The sequence below is a fragment of the Oncorhynchus kisutch genome, linkage group LG17 (assembly GCF_002021735.2).
Source record: "Oncorhynchus kisutch isolate 150728-3 linkage group LG17, Okis_V2, whole genome shotgun sequence".
Taxonomy (NCBI): Eukaryota; Metazoa; Chordata; class Actinopteri; order Salmoniformes; family Salmonidae; genus Oncorhynchus; species Oncorhynchus kisutch.
The window spans coordinates 68629192-68646617 of NC_034190.2; the positions used below are offsets into that span (position 1 = coordinate 68629192).

At 40.5% G+C, this 17426-nt stretch overlaps 2 protein-coding genes across 9 annotated transcripts in view; both read right to left on the reverse strand.

The window, feature by feature from the left end:
• Positions 1-277: 277 nt before the first annotated feature.
• lmod1a (leiomodin 1a (smooth muscle)) lies at positions 278-8868 on the reverse strand. Of its 4 annotated transcripts, none has more exons than XR_004203698.1 (8): positions 8126-8868; positions 3818-5710; positions 2076-3577; positions 1492-1824; positions 1291-1394; positions 1098-1176; positions 690-952; positions 278-533 (listed from the first exon to the last, which is right to left on the reverse strand). XR_004203698.1 is itself a non-coding variant. In XM_020506731.2 (3 exons), the coding sequence occupies exons 1-3, from the start codon at positions 8393-8395 to the stop codon at positions 3551-3553; spliced, it is 2190 nt and encodes a 729-aa protein (XP_020362320.1). In that variant the 5' UTR covers positions 8396-8868; the 3' UTR covers positions 1836-3550. The 4 variants fall into 4 exon arrangements, 1 of the variants encoding a protein (XP_020362320.1); XR_004203697.1 differs by having other exon boundaries at positions 690-730; positions 842-1176; XR_004203696.1 differs by having other exon boundaries at positions 690-1176.
• Positions 8869-8964: 96 nt separating this feature from the next.
• Positions 8965-17426, reverse strand: part of LOC109908186 (lysine-specific demethylase 5B-B) — a 42302-nt gene continuing 33840 nt past the window's right edge. For all 5 annotated transcript variants that reach the window (XM_031794467.1, XM_031794468.1, XM_031794466.1 and 2 more), the window contains 8 exons: positions 14467-14605; positions 14153-14332; positions 13866-14024; positions 13233-13682; positions 13027-13111; positions 12610-12815; positions 10421-10675; positions 8965-10168 (listed from right to left, as the gene is read on the reverse strand). In XM_031794467.1, the coding sequence (XP_031650327.1) occupies positions 10040-10168; positions 10421-10675; positions 12610-12815; positions 13027-13111; positions 13233-13682; positions 13866-14024; positions 14153-14332; positions 14467-14605 (1603 nt within the window). In that variant the 3' untranslated portion in view covers positions 8965-10039. The remainder of the gene's footprint in view (positions 10169-10420; positions 10676-12609; positions 12816-13026; positions 13112-13232; positions 13683-13865; positions 14025-14152; positions 14333-14466; positions 14606-17426) is intronic.

Here is a 17426-nt window from a genome sequence, read left to right on the forward strand (position 1 = left end):
CAAGGGGTCTGAATACTTTCCGAATGCACTGTACTGAATGTTGCTCTAAGAGTTGTGCAAAGTTGGTAGAATCTCATTCAAAACGTTTCACAGCTGTAATGGTGTGAAGACATATGCAATCAAGACATCTTCGTTTAAAAAATATAATACAATATTTTGGAAAATATTCCATATTTTTTATTTTCACTAGGCACTGCATCAGAGGAAAAAGATGCAGGGTAACAGTGCAAACATCTGACAATCTTCAACTGTAACCCCCCCCCCCCCCCCCCCACCCACCCACACACACATAATAGCAATAATGATACTGCACATCCACCATCAATGTGTTGGCAGTGTTGTGCGAATGCCCTCTGTTGATTAGAGACTTGTGACCCTCACTGAGGTCTTTGTTCATTTAGTGTCAGGAGGGAGTAGAGAGCATTGTCTTCTATTTCCGGTGGAGTTTCACAAAACCTAATGGTGCAGTACAAGTCACTGTTGGAGCTGTACATAATTATCTCATCATACACATGACAAGTGTCCTCTTCATCCTGAGAGAGAGAGGGAGAGGGGGGGGGGGCATTGGGTAGAGTTTATTTGTTGAGTGAGTTGGTGCATATAGCCTAATGTCTGCTGTCTGATGAGGGCAATGAAAATGTTATTTAAAATATGATAAAGCTTCAACTTAAAACAAATATCCAATTCACCTGTGCAATATCTACAGGATCTGATTCAGATGATGGAAATGCTAAGGGACACAAATTATAGGCTTCAACATATCATAAACAAAATAATAGTATTTTCATAAGTACAATATGATATGTAGGTAGGCTATCAAGGAGAGAATACTTGGTCTTACTCAGTGAGCGTGACATTGATTGTTTTCTGAGGAGTAGACCAAGTGCAACCACAGTGCAACACATCAATAGTCCAAGGACAGCTCCCACAACAACGTGGACACATACAAAGCCTAAATTACAGTGAGAATAATTCAACAAAATCTCAATCAAATCCATGTTTTCCATTGTGTGTTTGGAACAAAACAGAGTAGCCTAAAGTTCAGGAAGAGGGGTCCAGAGAAGTCGGATCCGCAGACACTCCGAATGTTCAATTACCTGGGCTACCAATCCGAATAGTTGAGGTTGTTGGAGGTGTGACATCCCAATCTGCAACAGGTAACTTTTTGTATGGCACCTTTAAAATGAGCAAAAACAAAAGTATACAGAAAATATATAGAATATATGTTAGAATATAACAAAAATGTACAATAGGAGCTTCTTTTTTTAAGCTATTCAAAGTTATATCAACCTGTGTAAAGGTGGGGACCTCTGAGGAAACATATTTGTTAGTTTCAGTGGTGTCCTTCCTGTCAATCACAGGGGCAGGTGTAGACAGTGAAGTGACCAATGGAGCTGTGGGTACACATAGTAAGTAGAGGGTAGACCAGGTAAAATATTTGTGCATTCAAAGATAATCAAAAGGGAGATCAAAGCAAAATAATATGCATACCTTTACTCACAGAGATCTCTACTTTTGTTAAAACATCTCTTCCCCACTTATCAAGTCCACAATAATAATGTCCAGAGTCCTGTAATTCCAGGTTTTGGATGCTGACAATGAAAGTACATCCAAGGACATTGTCATACACTGAAAATCTTCCTACTGGGACAAATGCTTCACCCTTCACACTTCTGATGAGAATGTCACTGTTGGAACAGGGATGGCGACACAAGTATTTGGGTTTATATTGATATCCATCTGGATATGAACACTCAATGTCTAAAGCTCCACCTTCATATCCGTGCGCTCCAAATTTGCTCAATTTTGCATCACAGCATAGAACTTGAAAAAATAGAAAAACAATGTTATTTTTTATCGGTATAAAAACAAATAGTTGAAACATGAAATAAATAATAAAAACATAAAATTGTTTGGTAGAGTTTTATTCTATAAAATTTGCAGTATGCAGTGGTCTCTTTCACAAATAAAATAATCAACAACAACAAAAGATTTCTGCAATTGTAATCAACAACAACAGCAAATCTACAATAACAAAAAGTGTCTGCAATTGTATCTGAGTGTTAAAATCTCACCTGGCAAGTAAAGGAGAAACTTCAGATAGATTTTCATGTTTTCAGTTGTAAAATAATTTCACCACAGATACTCTACATGTGAGGACAGACCCACTTTTCTCCCGAATGCCCCTACTGTCACCGTATAAGTCTCCATTGACCAGCATCATTTGCAGTGGCTCAGGGCTGTTTTTGTCTTACCTAAGGAAGTGAAAAATATAAACGGATTGCAACATTTCAGGAAGGAAGTGCTACAGACAGGAGCTACTTTTGTTGAATCAAAAGCCTCTATAAGGCGGATGTAGACATATTCCACAATTGTTCATCTGGAGGAATTTAATGACTAGCTATCGGATGCATTCTCGAAACCAGACATATTAATATGTTTTGTTTGGTTCTGTAAATACATTTCAGAATGGTCTTGGTATATTGTCATGACTTAAAACATCTGTGTGGTACACCCCATGAGTGAATTCAAAACACAACATTCTCAAAACCTTCTCAAAAGGTCCTTGCTATCCGGGAGTTTTGCTATTTCAACTACCCCATTGAAGATGAAATGTAAAATGCTTAAGGTAAGAGTTAAGGTTGGGGTTAGGATTTAGGGTAGGGACTGGATGTCCCAAGGATCCCAGATAGCACTAACTATTCCCAAAATATATTCCCTTCCCTCTCAGGACACAATCCATCATAGTTAAATGCTTGCAAAGTTCAAGAGGTCTCCTGCCAGCTCTAGGGAAGTGCCTCATACATGCATGTTGTAAGCAGTTGGTATCCCTATGGACAACTAACAGAGAGATTGGCTGCTGTTATATTACACATTGACCAGATTATGAACCCACACGCACTTCATATACAAGTTGTGTGTTCAATACTAGCTACAGTATGTGTTTGGTTAAATGTTTAATTACATCTTTTGACAGTGACAGTGGAAAATGGTCTTTAAATAAACATCAAACAAATTCCCTCGTTCATTGCGCTTATGGCCACATAACTGTTGAAAATAGGAAAATACGGTGACTTGCAATGTGTAAGTAAGCATTTCCTTCCAGTTGCTCGTCCCCTTTGAACTATTCCCTTTCCACCGTGCACCTCCCCCATTCTCCCCACCTCTTCGCCAGACAAAGCCTCACATGAAAGAGCAGGACATCCAACTGGCCATCATCCAGTAATTAAAAAGAACAGAGGAGTTATTCTTACGTCATACTGTATCTTCAATGCAATGACCAAATATGGGCATCTCGGGAGAACAGGAGGGAGAGATTCAACTGAGGGAGACTGAAGTCAGCAGGCAATGTAGCCTAAGATGCTTTCACTTTGTATGATTACAAACCACCATAACCACCTTCTGGCTCGAAGTACCAACTGGATCAGATATCTCTCCATATCTCAGCAGCAACAACAGAGGCAGGGCTTCACCCCGGTCTACTACTGTAAAACAAATGCTGTTCTGTTTTTGTATCAAGTCCAACCTCTTCTTGCTGTCATCCCCACCTTTATTGAAGCAGCTTTGGAACATCAACCTGCCAGAGAGTAAAATATTTAGATTAAATTTATTTACCAATACACTACATTCTTCCTGACTGTAATTTCAAGGGAAATGCTGGATTCATATAGATGTTACAGTAATTTAAAGTCTACAGATGTAATCAAAATTGCTGTCATTCCTTATACTGTTGGCTGCTCACCACATTAATAACATTGTATTGATATTATTAGGATGCTGCTTTCACAAACAACTTCCACTCCTCTCATGTTCCAACCTTTTTTAGAGCTTTCATTGTGCTGTTGCGAATGGAGTCCAGCAACTGGTCCCTAGTGTTCCTCTCTCCGTGGCGTGAAGTCTGCCCGTTGAGTTTTCTCTGTGAGGCAGGCATGAGGGCTTTCCTTAGGCCCTCCAACACTGGGGCAGGGGGAGGAGGTGGAGTTGGTCCAGATCGGCCAGCCTTAAGAGCCTGAGGTGGAGGTGGTGTAGACCCAGGACCAGATACACCATCCCCAGCCTGAGGTGGAGGTGTTGTAGACCCTGGTCCAGACCTACTACCCCAAGCCTTAGGGTTTAGCTTACCCACAGCTTTGGAGCTCCCCTTGTGGAAGGGTTCAGGTGAGGGGTTAGGGGGGGACAAAAAGGGCGATGTTTTCAGGAGGTTTCCTGTCCTCTTAGTCTCACCAACAGACTTGGATTGGGGTTGAGTTGAAGGTTCGCAATAAAACTTCCCCAAAGGCAATGTGTTCTTTTTTGTGTTGGTCTGTGGTTGTGGTGTCTGACGTGTTGGCTGGTATGGCTGAGGCAGCTGGGAATGTGCTTGTTTCTTCTCCTCCAGTCGACGTTGCCTCTGCAGGTCCATGTTCCGACTCAGGATGTTGGTCATGGTCATCCTTGGGCCGGCCAGTTCAAAGCCGTAGCCCAGCTTCAGCAACCTGGTGTTGTTTCTCAATACATTGGCCATCTCCATCTCTGTCTTGCCTCCACAGATGTGTCGCTGGTTGTGGAAGCGCAGTTCAGTGATGGTTACATTTTTCTCTAAGGCGTGTACCACGGCCAAAATTCCCTTGCCAGTGAGGTGGTTGGAGTCAAGGATGACGTTGGTCAGAGACGTGTTGTTCCGCAGAGTGCCAGCAATGGCATAAGCCACATGGTCGTCAGCTCGGGTGTTGGCTAAAGCAAACGTCTTGACATGTGTGTTGTGTTGTAGTGCCTCTGCAAACTGGATGAGGGTGTGGGTCTTGATGACGTCTGAGTTGTTGACATTGAGCTCAGTCATTAAAGGGTTGTCTTTTCTGACATGCTCAAGGAGCTCATCAAACATGCTGGCCTCCTCGTCCTCCTCGCCTCCCTCCATGACTTCACCAGCTGAGCGATCTTCCCTACTACTGTTCTCTAGGTTTACATTGCTGGCTTTACTGATTTTATTAGGAGTCCTTTCTGTCTTCTTTTCACTGTCTATCTGTGTCTCATCCTGGACTCTACTTGGTTTCCTGTGTGATTTGGTGTTTTCGCTATCTTTGTCCTTCTCATTATTCCTCTTTTCCTTCACCTCAGTACCCCTGAGTTCTTTCTGCTTTTCCTCTACTTTAGAGAAAATTCCTCTTGCGATCTTGCTATCCTTCATTTTTTTAGGTTTTTCTTTCTTCTCTTTCTCCTTAGTATCGTCTTTATCAGCATGCCCTTGAAGCTTTGAAATCAGATCCTTGGTTTTAGAGACAGTCTTTTTTCTGATATCTTTTTGCTCCTTTTCTTTTGTATCTTCTTTTTTTGTTTGTAATTTTGAGATAAGATCAAGTGTTTTGTTACTACCCTTCTCCTTGTTTATGCACTCCTCCTTTTTCTCATTTTCTTCAACCTGTACTTCATTGCTTTTTTCAACAATCTTATCTTCCTTTTTTTCATGGTCTTTGTCCTCATCTCCCCCTAACCTACTATGTGGCCTTTCCTCATTTCCCTCTCCACTCCCTCCCTCACCCTTCAAGTTCTTGCTCTGAGGTTTTTCCTCTTCGTCCTTGGATATGTCCTCCTTAGGGGTCTCCACAGCAGAGAAGTTTAGGTCCATGACATCCTGGTCATCCTGGTCATCTGACTTGAAGTAGAAGAAACTATCACAGCTCTTCCCCATCTTCTTCAGGCGTTCCCGTTTCACTCTGTCTGTTGTTGGCTCCTTCAGTATCAGGAACATAAGAAATATAGTTGCATTTATCATACAAGCCCACATGAAAAAATACTATAGTATACTATGGTATAAATAGTATAGTATTCACTGTAGTGTTTTTTTAAGTCTGCAAAAACACTATTGTAAATACTGTAGTATTTACAGTTCACTTTAGTGTAAATACTGTTGTAAAATAACTGTAGTATATGTAGTATATAATATAGTAATGAATGTAGTATTTACTGTAGTGTTTTGCAGACTGTACTATACCGTAGTATTTACTGTAGTGTTTTTGTGGACATTAGTGTAGTGTTTCTGTTTTATTATCTTCAACATAGAAATGGAATCTTTGTCCTTCAGGAGATCTACTGGAGAAATAGTTAGAGCTTCTGCTCTTTTCTATAACCTGTAGGGATACAATTTATGGTCTATACTTGGCATGTAGATTTTCCACTTAAGGGTGTAACAAATTGCAGTATGGGGGAGGGGAATAGATATACGCTAATTAAATAATGAAGTATTTACTACAGTTAAAAAAGTGTTTTTGCAGACTGAAGTGTTTTTGTGGACATTACTGATAATACTGTAGTATTTACAACATTCTAATAAGCACTACACATGATCAAGGGATACTACAGTGTATAATATAGTATTCTACAGTATAATACACATTTTCTAGTAAGCAATTCACGATGTAGGGAAGGAAAGGGAAAGGGGGAAACCTAGTCAGTTGTACAAGTGAATGCATACATTGTGTCTTCTGTATTTAACCCAGCCCCTCTGAATTGCTAGTGTGTAGTCTAGTATTCATTATTTAATAAAGAATGTAACATCTATGTATGTTTTTGTCAGTTTGGAAATATTTTCAGAATGCATCTGGAATGTTTATGTCCTTAACAGCCTACGTAAAACCGATGGAACATTGCCTCTACGAGCACCATCTGTTTGTTTTGTAAAATTGTATATCTTGCATATAGGAATCAGGGTTTTTGCATCCCTTACAGGCTGAAACGTCTGTAGGGATCTGTAAGCCACTGTGTAAGTAACTCTGGCAGATGTTTCCTTAAAAGGCAGTATGGGTCAGAGCGAGAGGAGCGTTCGCTCTGGAATTTAATTTGTCTTAGAACTGGAACCAGCATGCCAGCATTAACAAGACTCATTATTCTATGAGCCTGTCTCTTACCCTTTTCACCAAAACCAGATTTCAAGGGGCTTTATGAAGACACCATACAGAAGGTCTACACCACAGAGGCCCATGTACAGCTTTGTAGGATGGATCATTTAGTATTTATAACTAATTATGTAGCAGTCTAGTTAACATTTGAATAGCTAGAATCACATATCCTGCTATTTATACATGGCATGGTATAGTGGTCAATATACTTGTCAATGAAATACATTTAGATCCTGAGATAGCACATGTAAAATCAATTACATACAGTCAAAATAATTGTATTCCCTCAAACACACACTCGGACTCAAAATCCCAGTAATCACATAACACCTTCATCACATTACTTGTTGCAAAGTAATGAAAACACTTCTCCGAGTCTTGTTTGTGTGCTGAAAAGAAAATCTCAAGATTATGTAGTGTCTTTTTTCTTTAGGGCTCCATGGGCTCATTTGTTTATAATAAAAATTGCACTGCCTAGCAACTGTTCAGAGGGATGATTTTGCCTGTTCAAACTGGGTCCTCTGTACCCCTGCTCTGGATCCTTTTCAAACAACAAGACATCTCATTAGTCTCTACACACAAGACTGTTTCAACAGGGCTTGTGTTTCCTTACCGGCTAGCTGTTGGAGCCTATATCCAACAGCTGGGTGCCAACATACATTAACAGATAAGCTCAGTGTCTAAGCTTCTTTATTATTATTAGGATATCACTGTGGCATTTTAAAACAAATTAACTCTATGAAATAGTGGTATTGTCACAGTCAAGATCTGAGACCTGTGTGGTATCTCATATTTACTTTCATGAAAAAACAACCTATATAGGATTACACCCTGATCATTACAGCATGATCATACATATGTCTGTATCCCCACTTTCTGTCGAACTCCATACAATTATTATTTATTTCCACAAGAGACAGAAGTTATATTTTAAGTTTGTGAAACATTGCCCACAATAGTATCTTCATCTGCCTGATAACCCCCATCATCTATGATGTTGAATCCTGAAATCACTGCACCATGTCTGGAAGCCAGGGTCCTGATATACTTGGGCACTTTAATAAACTGTCAAATTTGTACTTGAAGTATTCGATTGACAGCTACATCTAGGCTACACTATTCGTACTGTAATAACACCTCTTCAGGGTTCAAACAGCAAGAAACTCCAACTATTGCATTTGTTTTCTTGGTTAGAAACGGCCCTTTACGTACAGTTAACAATGACATTGGCGGAAACAGTGTCATCATACCTCAAAGGACAGCTCCCTTTGAATGAGTTTCTTGGTTTCGCGCTCACAGTAGTCAAGCATTGCCCCCCTATTGTATTTTATTGACGGCTGCTTGTCTGTCTGGTTCTTCTGCCGGAGTCCGACTGGCACAGTTGGATCCGGGTCAATAACGGTCAGTTCGCTCTGCAGCTCTTCCACCTCGGCGAGTGTCAGAGCGGCTAACAGGTTGTCAATATCGGAGTCCTCCTCGCTCTCGGCGGGGCGTTGATTCCGCACTTTCCTCCTCGACATTATTTCCCACAAAAATGTCCTGTTGCGCAACTCGATGAGTAATTTGCACTGCTGGTCTCAAAAATACCTTTGACAATAATAGTTGTATTATATTGGTACACTAAGTTCAGGTTCATTGACCTCACCAGTATCTATTTGAAATGGGATTTCAATGCGATTGAAATAGTTTGGACAAAGAGAGGGTACTGGCCTATCAGACTGCCTGGACCGCCTCTCAGAAGAACTGTTTAGCTCAATGCCCAATTTGAGATCAGAGCACTGGAGCTGGACTGAAGCCATATGACAACACAAGCGAAAAATGCACAATGACAGTTATTAATCGTCTCTATGCTGTATGGCCCCATTATAAGAATGATTGTACATGTCATCAAAAGAGAATTATACTTTTGTAGCCTATTATGTCAATGCAAATGTATTTCAGATTCTTTAAATCAGAGTTTGACCAAACACTAAGTACCCTCATGCATTCATTATGTAATAAGCCTGCTTTTATGAGTTTTTACTACATGCTATAGTGTTGATATGAGGTCATCCAGTGGTGGAACAAATGAAAATATAAAAACCTTCCCTTTGCTATTAGAACAAAAATGTTTTTATTCCACAATATAAACTGCAATGTCAAACTACCCCTCTCCCTTCCTTCCCAAAGTAACCCACCCAAGCACATATGTGGCAGTTGATAGGGTTCCTTCTGTCTGCTACATTGCTAGTCCACAACTGTAACTTACCCTACAGCATATACACTTTGTTTCTGTACATCAAACCATTGCTAAAAGCACCAACACATAGTTCAGAGGAGACCAACCCATTGAAATCAATTCAGACAAACATTATTCCTCAGATAAATAAAACAGTCTACCAAAATTGTCTGAATAATTATATTATTCAGATGCATGTACTAAGCACTGGGTTTCCTGAAAAATACAGTTCTTTCTATTACATTATTTATATATTTTTTTAAGGGGGAGGGGGAAGAAGGGGACCTTAACCCACATCCTCTGAGTCTCTGGTTTTGTATGCAAGGAAGTTCCATGTACAATATACTGTATTATAAACTGGGTAGTTTGGGTCCTGAATGCTGATTGGCTGAAAGCCGTGATATATCATACAATATACCACTGGTATGACACAAAATTATTTATTTACTGTTCTAGCTAATTACATTGGTAACCAGTTTATAATACCAATAAGACACCTCAGGGGTTTGTGGTATATGGCCAATATACCACGGCTAAGAGCTGTATACAGGCACTCCACATTGCGTCATGCATAAGAACAGCCCTTAGCCATTGTATATTGGCCATATACCACACCCCCTTTGATCTTTACAGGGTAACTTATTGTTTGACTCCTTTGCGCCACCCAATGCAATGGAAACCCATGAAGCACACTGATCCACATTCTGTCACAACAACCAACAGATCAGAGGACGAAAGAAAAATAGGTAAAATACAAAAAAAGTAACCAAGCAGTATAGTTCTGGACAACAACCCAATAAAGAGCAGATAGCACCGTTGTTACAAAGGGGATGGGGACATGAAGGGCTGGGTTGGGGGGTATGAGGGCAGGGTCTGTGACACATCCTGACTTGTGTGACTGAGTTGCTAATGGAGTAAACTCCCCATCCAGTCCCTCCTCATTTCCTCAGCGACCATCGCTTATTGTGCAGTTGTCACACACATAGTCTTCTTTCTCAGCCAGCTCGGCTGTCACACCCACACAGACCTGGTGGAACCACTGGTTACAGCTGCCATCACACTGGACCCAGTCGACCTGAAATAAATCAAAAGGCCAAATAAATCTCAAATAAAATCTAACCCAAGTGACATAAGTCAGACAAGGAACTGAACATTCAGTACATTTTACAATCTCTTCTACAAACAAACTGCTAGGCATTCTGTCCCTGTCTCCTTTATTTAAACACCAATACTCTACTAGTCATTCAATAAGGTTGTCAGTTAAAGTATTGCTTATCTTTTATTGTTATCTTGTCAGTGAGTGATTTATCAAAAAAGTTAAACTGACCTCATCTCCTTCAGGTTGCTGGCATCCCTCTGCTGGACACATCTCCTCTTCAGAGTCATCTGACTGGGAGAAGTCGGAGTGAGACGAGGAGGTCGACGCCGCCTTGCGTTCCAGGTTCTTGTCTTTGTTCATTTTCTGTCTCTTGTTCTGGAGCTTCTTGGCCTTGTCCCTGCACTCTGGCTCTACAGCCTCCCTCTCCAGGCGTCGCTTAGCCTTCTTCTCTGCTCCGTTCACTCCTTCCTTTATCAACCCATCCTGAAGAGATTAAAAACACCTCTTAAACTAAGTAAAATGTATTTCTTCTTTTCAACAGTCGTGATACCGTCGTAACAGTAATAAACCAATACTTGTCAATCATACAAATACATACAGTTGAAGTCTGAAGTGTACTTATACCGTAGCCAAATACATTTAAACTCAGTTTTTCATAATTCCTGACATTTAATCCTAGTCAAACTTCCCTGTCTTAGATCAGTTAGGATCACCACTTTATTTTAAGAATGTGAAATGTCAGAATAATAGTAGAGAGAATGATTTATTTCCGCTTTTATTTCTTTCATCACATTCCCAGTGGGTCAGAAGTTTACATACACTCAATTAGTATTTGGTAGCATTGCCTTTAAATTGTTTAACTTGGGTCAAATGTTTTGGGTATCCTTCCACAAGCTTCCCACAATAAGTTGGGTGAATTTTGGCACATTCTTCCTGACAGAGCTGGTGTAACTGAGTCAAGTTTGTTGGCCTCCTTGCGCGCACACGCTTTTTCAGTTCTGCCCACAAATTTTCTAAAGGATTGAGGTCACGGCTTTGTGATGGCCGCTCCAATACCTTGACTTTGTTGTCCTTAAGCCATTTTTCCACAACTTTGGAAGTATGCTTGGGGTCATTGTCCATTTTGAAGACCCATTTGCAACTAAGCTTTAACTTCCTGACTGACATCTTGAGATGTTGCGTCAATATATCCACACAATTTCTCCCTCATGATGCCATCTATTTTGTGAAGGGCACCAGTCCCCCCTGCAGCAAAGCACCCCACAACATGATTCTACCACCTCCGTGCTTCACGGATGGGATGGTGTTCTTCGGCTGGCAAGCCTCCTCTTTTTCCTCCAAGCATAACGATGGTCATTGACTTGTTTATTGTGTTATTGGCATGTTTATTGTTTATTCCATGTTATTGCATGTGTAACTCTGTGTTGTTTTCTGTGTCACACTGCTTTGCTTTAGAACTTGTTCTCAACTAGCCTACCTGGTTAAATAAAGGTGAAATATTTGTATTTATAAAAAAAAGGTCATTATGGCCAAACAGTTCTATTTTTGTTTCATCAGACCAGAGGACATTTCTCCAAAAAGTACGATATTTGTCCCCACGTGCAGTTGCAAACTGTAGTCTGGCTTTTTTATAGCAGTTTTGGAGCAGTGGCTTCTTCCTTGCTGAGCGGCCTTTCAGGTTATGTCAATATAGGACTCGTTTTACTGTGGATATAGATACTTTTGTACCGGTTTCCTCCAGCATCTTCACAAGGTCCTTTGCTGTTGTTCTGGGATTGATTTGCACTTTTGTCACCAAAGTAAGTTCCTCTCTAGAAGACAGAACACGTCTCCTTCCTGAGTGGTATATGACGGCTGCGTGGTCCCATGGTGTTTATACTTGCGTACTATTGTTTGTACAGATGAACGTGGTACCTTCAGCCGTTGAACCAGACTTGTGGAGGTCTACAATTTTCTTTCTGAGGTCTTGGCTGATTTCATTTGATTTTTCCATGATGTCAAGCAAAGAGGTACTGAGTTTGAAGGTAGGCCTTGAAATACATCCACAGGTACACCTCCAATTGACTCAAATGATGTAAATTAGCCTATCAGAAGCTTCTAAAGCCATGAACTAATTTTCTGCAATTTTCCGTTCTGTTTAAAAAGGTAGTCAACTTAGCGTATGTAAACTTCTGACCCACTGGAATTGTGATACAGTGAATTATAAGTGAAATAATCTGTCTGTAAACAATCGTTGGAAAAATTACTTGTGTCATGCACAAAGTAGATGTCCTAACCGACTTGCCAAAACTAGTTTGTTAACAAGAAATTTGTAGAGTGGTTTAAAAACTAGTTTTAATGACCTAAGTGCATGTAAACTTCCTACTTCAACAGTATAATTTAATTAAATGTATTTGATAGCAGGCATGCTCACAAACCTTTTGTGGAAAGCTTTTTCCCTGAGAGTTGCACTGCTTGAGTTTGTCACAGTCTGAGGGGTCGTCATCTTGCAGTGACGTGCGTTCGTTGGTATGATGCGTTTTCAGCCCGTTCAGTAACACATGGTAGAGCTGTGTGATCTCTGGAAGAGACACCTGCAGCAGGAGCCCTTCCACCATCAACTCCTCCAGCTCCACACTAAGATCTGCAGCAGCACAGCACACGCCAGGTTGTTCATGTAAAAGGTAATGTCTACAACCTACTGTAGATGCTTAAATAAATCAGTAGTCATCAGTAGAATGCATTTCAAATACTAAATTAATGAACTAATCAATAAAATAATGTTATCAAGAAGTCCAGTTGGTGATATGATTTTAAAAAGATTATACAACACTGCTTTATACCACAGAACTGACCTTGCAGAGGAATGCATCTTTGCTCGGTGTAGAAGACCATCTGATCATGAGTTGTCCGGTTCCACTCTGGAGTTAAACATGTTGGCTGTATAAAAAAATATTTAAAAATCTGGTCATTTAGCATTATAATGGTTTCTTATTCAGAATTATCACTTTAAAATGGATAGATAACTCTACAATTCAGAAGAGGGGTATGACTGACTGACCTTTCCATCCGTAGATGGTGGAGTTGCAAAGCTCTCCTCCAGGTCGGGTAGTCCACAGGAGGAAGAGACCTGTCGTGCACGCTGTTGCCAGCTGACTGTTCTCTCAACCAAATAGTGAAGTGCATCGCCTTCCGGCAGACGCACCTGGATACGCTGCAGCGATGCCAGCAAGGGCAGGACCTTGTCCAGGGAGGGCTTCTCAGAGCGTCGGCAGTCTGGACACAGCCAGGCCTGGGTTGAACGGGAGTCTGAGGGAGCCCTCACACACACGCTGTGGAAGGCGTCCCGGCAGAGCTCACACTGTAACATGGCTCCCATGGGGGGATTCTGACACACACACACCTTCAGGTCCATGCAGTCTGCCGTGGGAAGGAGCTTGGACTCGTTAGCTGCCCGGAGGGAGGAGAGGGCCCCCATCTCCTGTAACCGCACCTCCCCGAGAGTTGCCATCTGGTAAAGAAATGTTTTTTAAAAAGAATTCATATAATTTCATGTCCAACATGAATTGAGGTAGAGCACATATCCAGTACTAGTGTACAAAAAGTAGAGAAAGAGAGGGTCCGCACTCTTTAAATTGAGTAAAACAAACATATATATATTAAGTTGAGAAATTGCCAGTGTAGGTGTACTTACAGCAGAAGCAGAGTCCTTGGTCTCTGAGAGGGCTTTTTCCACATCACTGTGACAGTCAAGCTTCACCATCTTCTTCTTGCTGTGCTGAGTGATGTCTTTAGCTTTTTTGGACTTCCTTTTCGGAGAACCTGCTTCAACTTCACATCTTGGACACAGAACCTGTGGACAAGAACAAATGATGAATTCTAATGATGGCATTTCTGGGAAATAATATATATACTGCTATATACTGTACATCACTCATGGAACTTTCAGAGAGTGGTGCATTACAGCCATTAGAACATTACCTCAAGCAGAGTGAAGTGAGAGTTTTTCATGAGGAAAGTTTTAGCTGCAGACTCTTTCCAGGCCTGCACCTCTGCCATCAGAGACTCCAGCTGCTTTAGAGGGCCAAGCTGGACTGGGATGTCTTGTCCTCGAATAACCATATCAGAGAGGTTGTAAAACAATGGAATGGAATCTTCATCCTGAAAGAGTCCACAGAATTCAAGTTTTCTATACATAAAGTTGACACATTATAACATGTCAACCTGGAAGCATTGTTTCTAAAAAATATTATTCAACTGACATCTGTGTGAAAACCTGTTGTATTATTCTGTACCTCAAGTGCCTCAGCTTCCTGAAGCCACTCTGTGGCCCTACTGATGGAGTCCTTCAGCATCAGACAATTGGGGAGGTAAGCAGGGATCCCAGCCACCTTCTCAGCTGTTTCAGAGAGGGTTTCTATAGAGAGGGGGGGCCTGGTGGAGTAGAAAACACAACAGTTAGGTCAGAAGACTGGTCAGTCACCAGCATAAGGGGGCCCAGTTATCCAGCTGCCAGGAAGCCTAAAAATCATATTCATCAATCTGTATGGACTATGGAGACATTTTCTCAGGTGTGTATTAATAATAAATATATGCATGTACTATCATGATCATTTTTGGGGGCAATTCCTAAGACACTTCACTTCACTTGTTGGACAATATGTTTCTACTCACTCCATATTTTACAAAAGGTAAATTAAAGCTTTAACCCTTGATAATTCTGATGTAAGCAGACATAACTGCTGTGATGGTTGTGAACCATGCAACGTTTTCCTCTGACTACTGATGGATCATTTAGTCTAAGTAGCTTCACATACAGGTAACTGACAAAATAAAGGAAACATTTGAGTAAATGAGAGACAAAGTATATTGAAAGCAGGTGCTTCCACACAGGAGTGGTTCCTGAGTTAATTAAGCAATTAACATCCCAGCATGCTTAGGGTCTTGTACAAAAATGCCCAGTTGTCCATTATTTTGGCTACCATGGCTATAAGATACATCAGTGACTTTGAAAGAGGGGTCTCAAAGAAGCATAGGGGGTTTAAAGGGTGTGTGTGTGTCTCTCAGTCACCCAATTGAACACTTATGTGAGATTCTGAAGCGGTGTTTGAGACAACGTTTTCCACCACCATCAACAACAAAACACCAAATGATGGAATTTCTCATGGAAGAATAGCGTCGCATCCCTCCAATAGAGTTCCAGACACTTGTAGAATCTTTGGCAAGGAGCATTGAAGCTGTTCTGGCGGCTCGTGGTGGCCCAACGCCCTATTAAGACAGTTTGTTGGTGTTTCCTTTATTTTGGCAGTTAACTACAGGTAGGCTATCTATACTGTCCCTTGCAACCATGGTACACTTTGAAACCATTGCATAGGCTACATACACAGTTACCGTGATATGGGCTTTGCACAATTCTATAATGTTGAACATACTGATAATAAAATCATAAAGAAACAAAACTATCCAGCCATCCTTGATGAGATAGAAAGAACAGTACTTCTCACCATATTAAGCTCTAAGATGACAAATACATTTTTTTATGAACTCTAGCTTTAGAAAGATGCAGACAATTAAAGGGATAGCTCACCCAAATTACAAAATGACATGGATTTCCTTAACCTGTAAGCAGTCTATGGATAAGGTATGACAACAACAGTTATAATTTAATCAACAAATCACAAAAAATACTTGACAATCACCAATTTTTCCTGACAATTACTTAATGAGATGTCATGGGAAAAAAACAATTACAAATTCCTTTTCATTTTAGTTTATGAAAATGTGACAACGAGAAAAGAATTCCATATAAGACTAATGGACATTTAATTTGACAAAGCTCCTCTTCATCCATTCTGTCCAATCCTAAACATGCATGGAGTATATTTCACCCAATCCTCTCATTGGCAGAATTGACATCCTTCAGTTGTGCAGTCTGAGCTGATCTGCCCGGCTCTCCTACACAGCTCCCAGGTCACTTCAGTCACTTGTCAATCTTTTGAACTGATGCGAAGGCAGGACACTTCACTTGTAACTAACCTCAACTGGAATCAATGTTTACTCTCTCTTACATTCATGTAGGCTATTATTTTTATCACATCAGAAGCTATATTTTCCCATGTGCGCTGTTATTCATCCGCGTTGCTGTTCTTGTGCCGCGGTCTGCTAATGCAAGTTGCGGTTGCTTTTTTCCTATGGGAAAAACTAATGCTATTTGTTGAATATTAGGAGTACAGTAATAGTCCTGTCCTTTTTGAAAAGCTCGAATTCTCCCCTTTTCAAGGAAACACTGTTATTTACGCCCCTTGAAAGTTATGGGGTTAAAAATCTGAGCTGTAAATTGTTAACCGTAGCCAAGGTTTTATAGCCTATATGGTTGATTATGGCTGGCATTGGTTATAATCTGACACAATATCAACGTTGCCGGCCAAGGTATACGAGGAGAAAACCTTGTCCAACTAGGCCTACTATCTGAATGTGCACAAGATGGAAGTTAGAGGTAGCCTAAATATTCATCATTAATATTTTTAAGAACACACTGTGTGACAAAAATGGCTGACTAAAACTAGACTAAAATTGTCCAGAGTTTTAAACAACATATAAAAAACTAACGAAGAATGAAATTACTAAAATGTGACTTAGACTAAAAGGTATTTTAAGATTACAACTAAGACTAAATCTCTGGGCCTCCCCCCAGGCCGTACGGAGCAGCACCATCTTGTTAAAAATCCTAGGGATAACGCTGGAAACTAAACCAAAGCATGGATTGCTGTCATACCTTGTCCATAGACTGCTTACAGAGTAAGGAAACCAATGTCTTTTTGTAATTTGGGTGAACTATCCCTTTAAAACTGGACTGAAAAAGACTCAAAGGTAAACCGTGGATATGTGGAGCGCACAGAATAGATGCACATTCCTTGGAGAGCCATGCCATTAAAAAAGCTGTTTGAAAACGCTGGTGACAGTGGTTATTAAAATGCACTGGATACCAATGGGATGAAGCAGAACTAGATATGCATGCTCACTTTTTGTAGATCTTGTTGAATATTCTAGCAGCAGCATTTTGCACTAGCTGGAATTAAAATGAAGCAAAATCAGGGACACTGACATAGTTCTGCTAATGTACAAATCAGTAATCTAGTCACCAATGCTAATGTTTGTACATTAGTTAAAGCAAAACCTCACTAGCTTTAATACAAGTGATATAACCACATGGCTCATTTTGTAGAGAAAGTTCAGTAAAATTCAAGACCCAGAG

Coding starts and splice junctions, on each gene's coding strand:
- lmod1a (XM_020506731.2), bottom strand. CDS start 8,395: ATGTCGAGGAGGAAAGTGCGGAATCAACGCCCCGCCGAGAGCGAGGAG. Junction 5,711..8,125: donor AAAGGGAGCTGTCCTTTGAG/GTATGATGACAC, acceptor CTGATACTGAAG/GAGCCAACAACAGACAGAGT. Junction 3,578..3,817: donor CAATGAAAGCTCTAAAAAAG/GTTGGAACATGA, acceptor ACTCTCTGGCAG/GTTGATGTTCCAAAGCTGCT.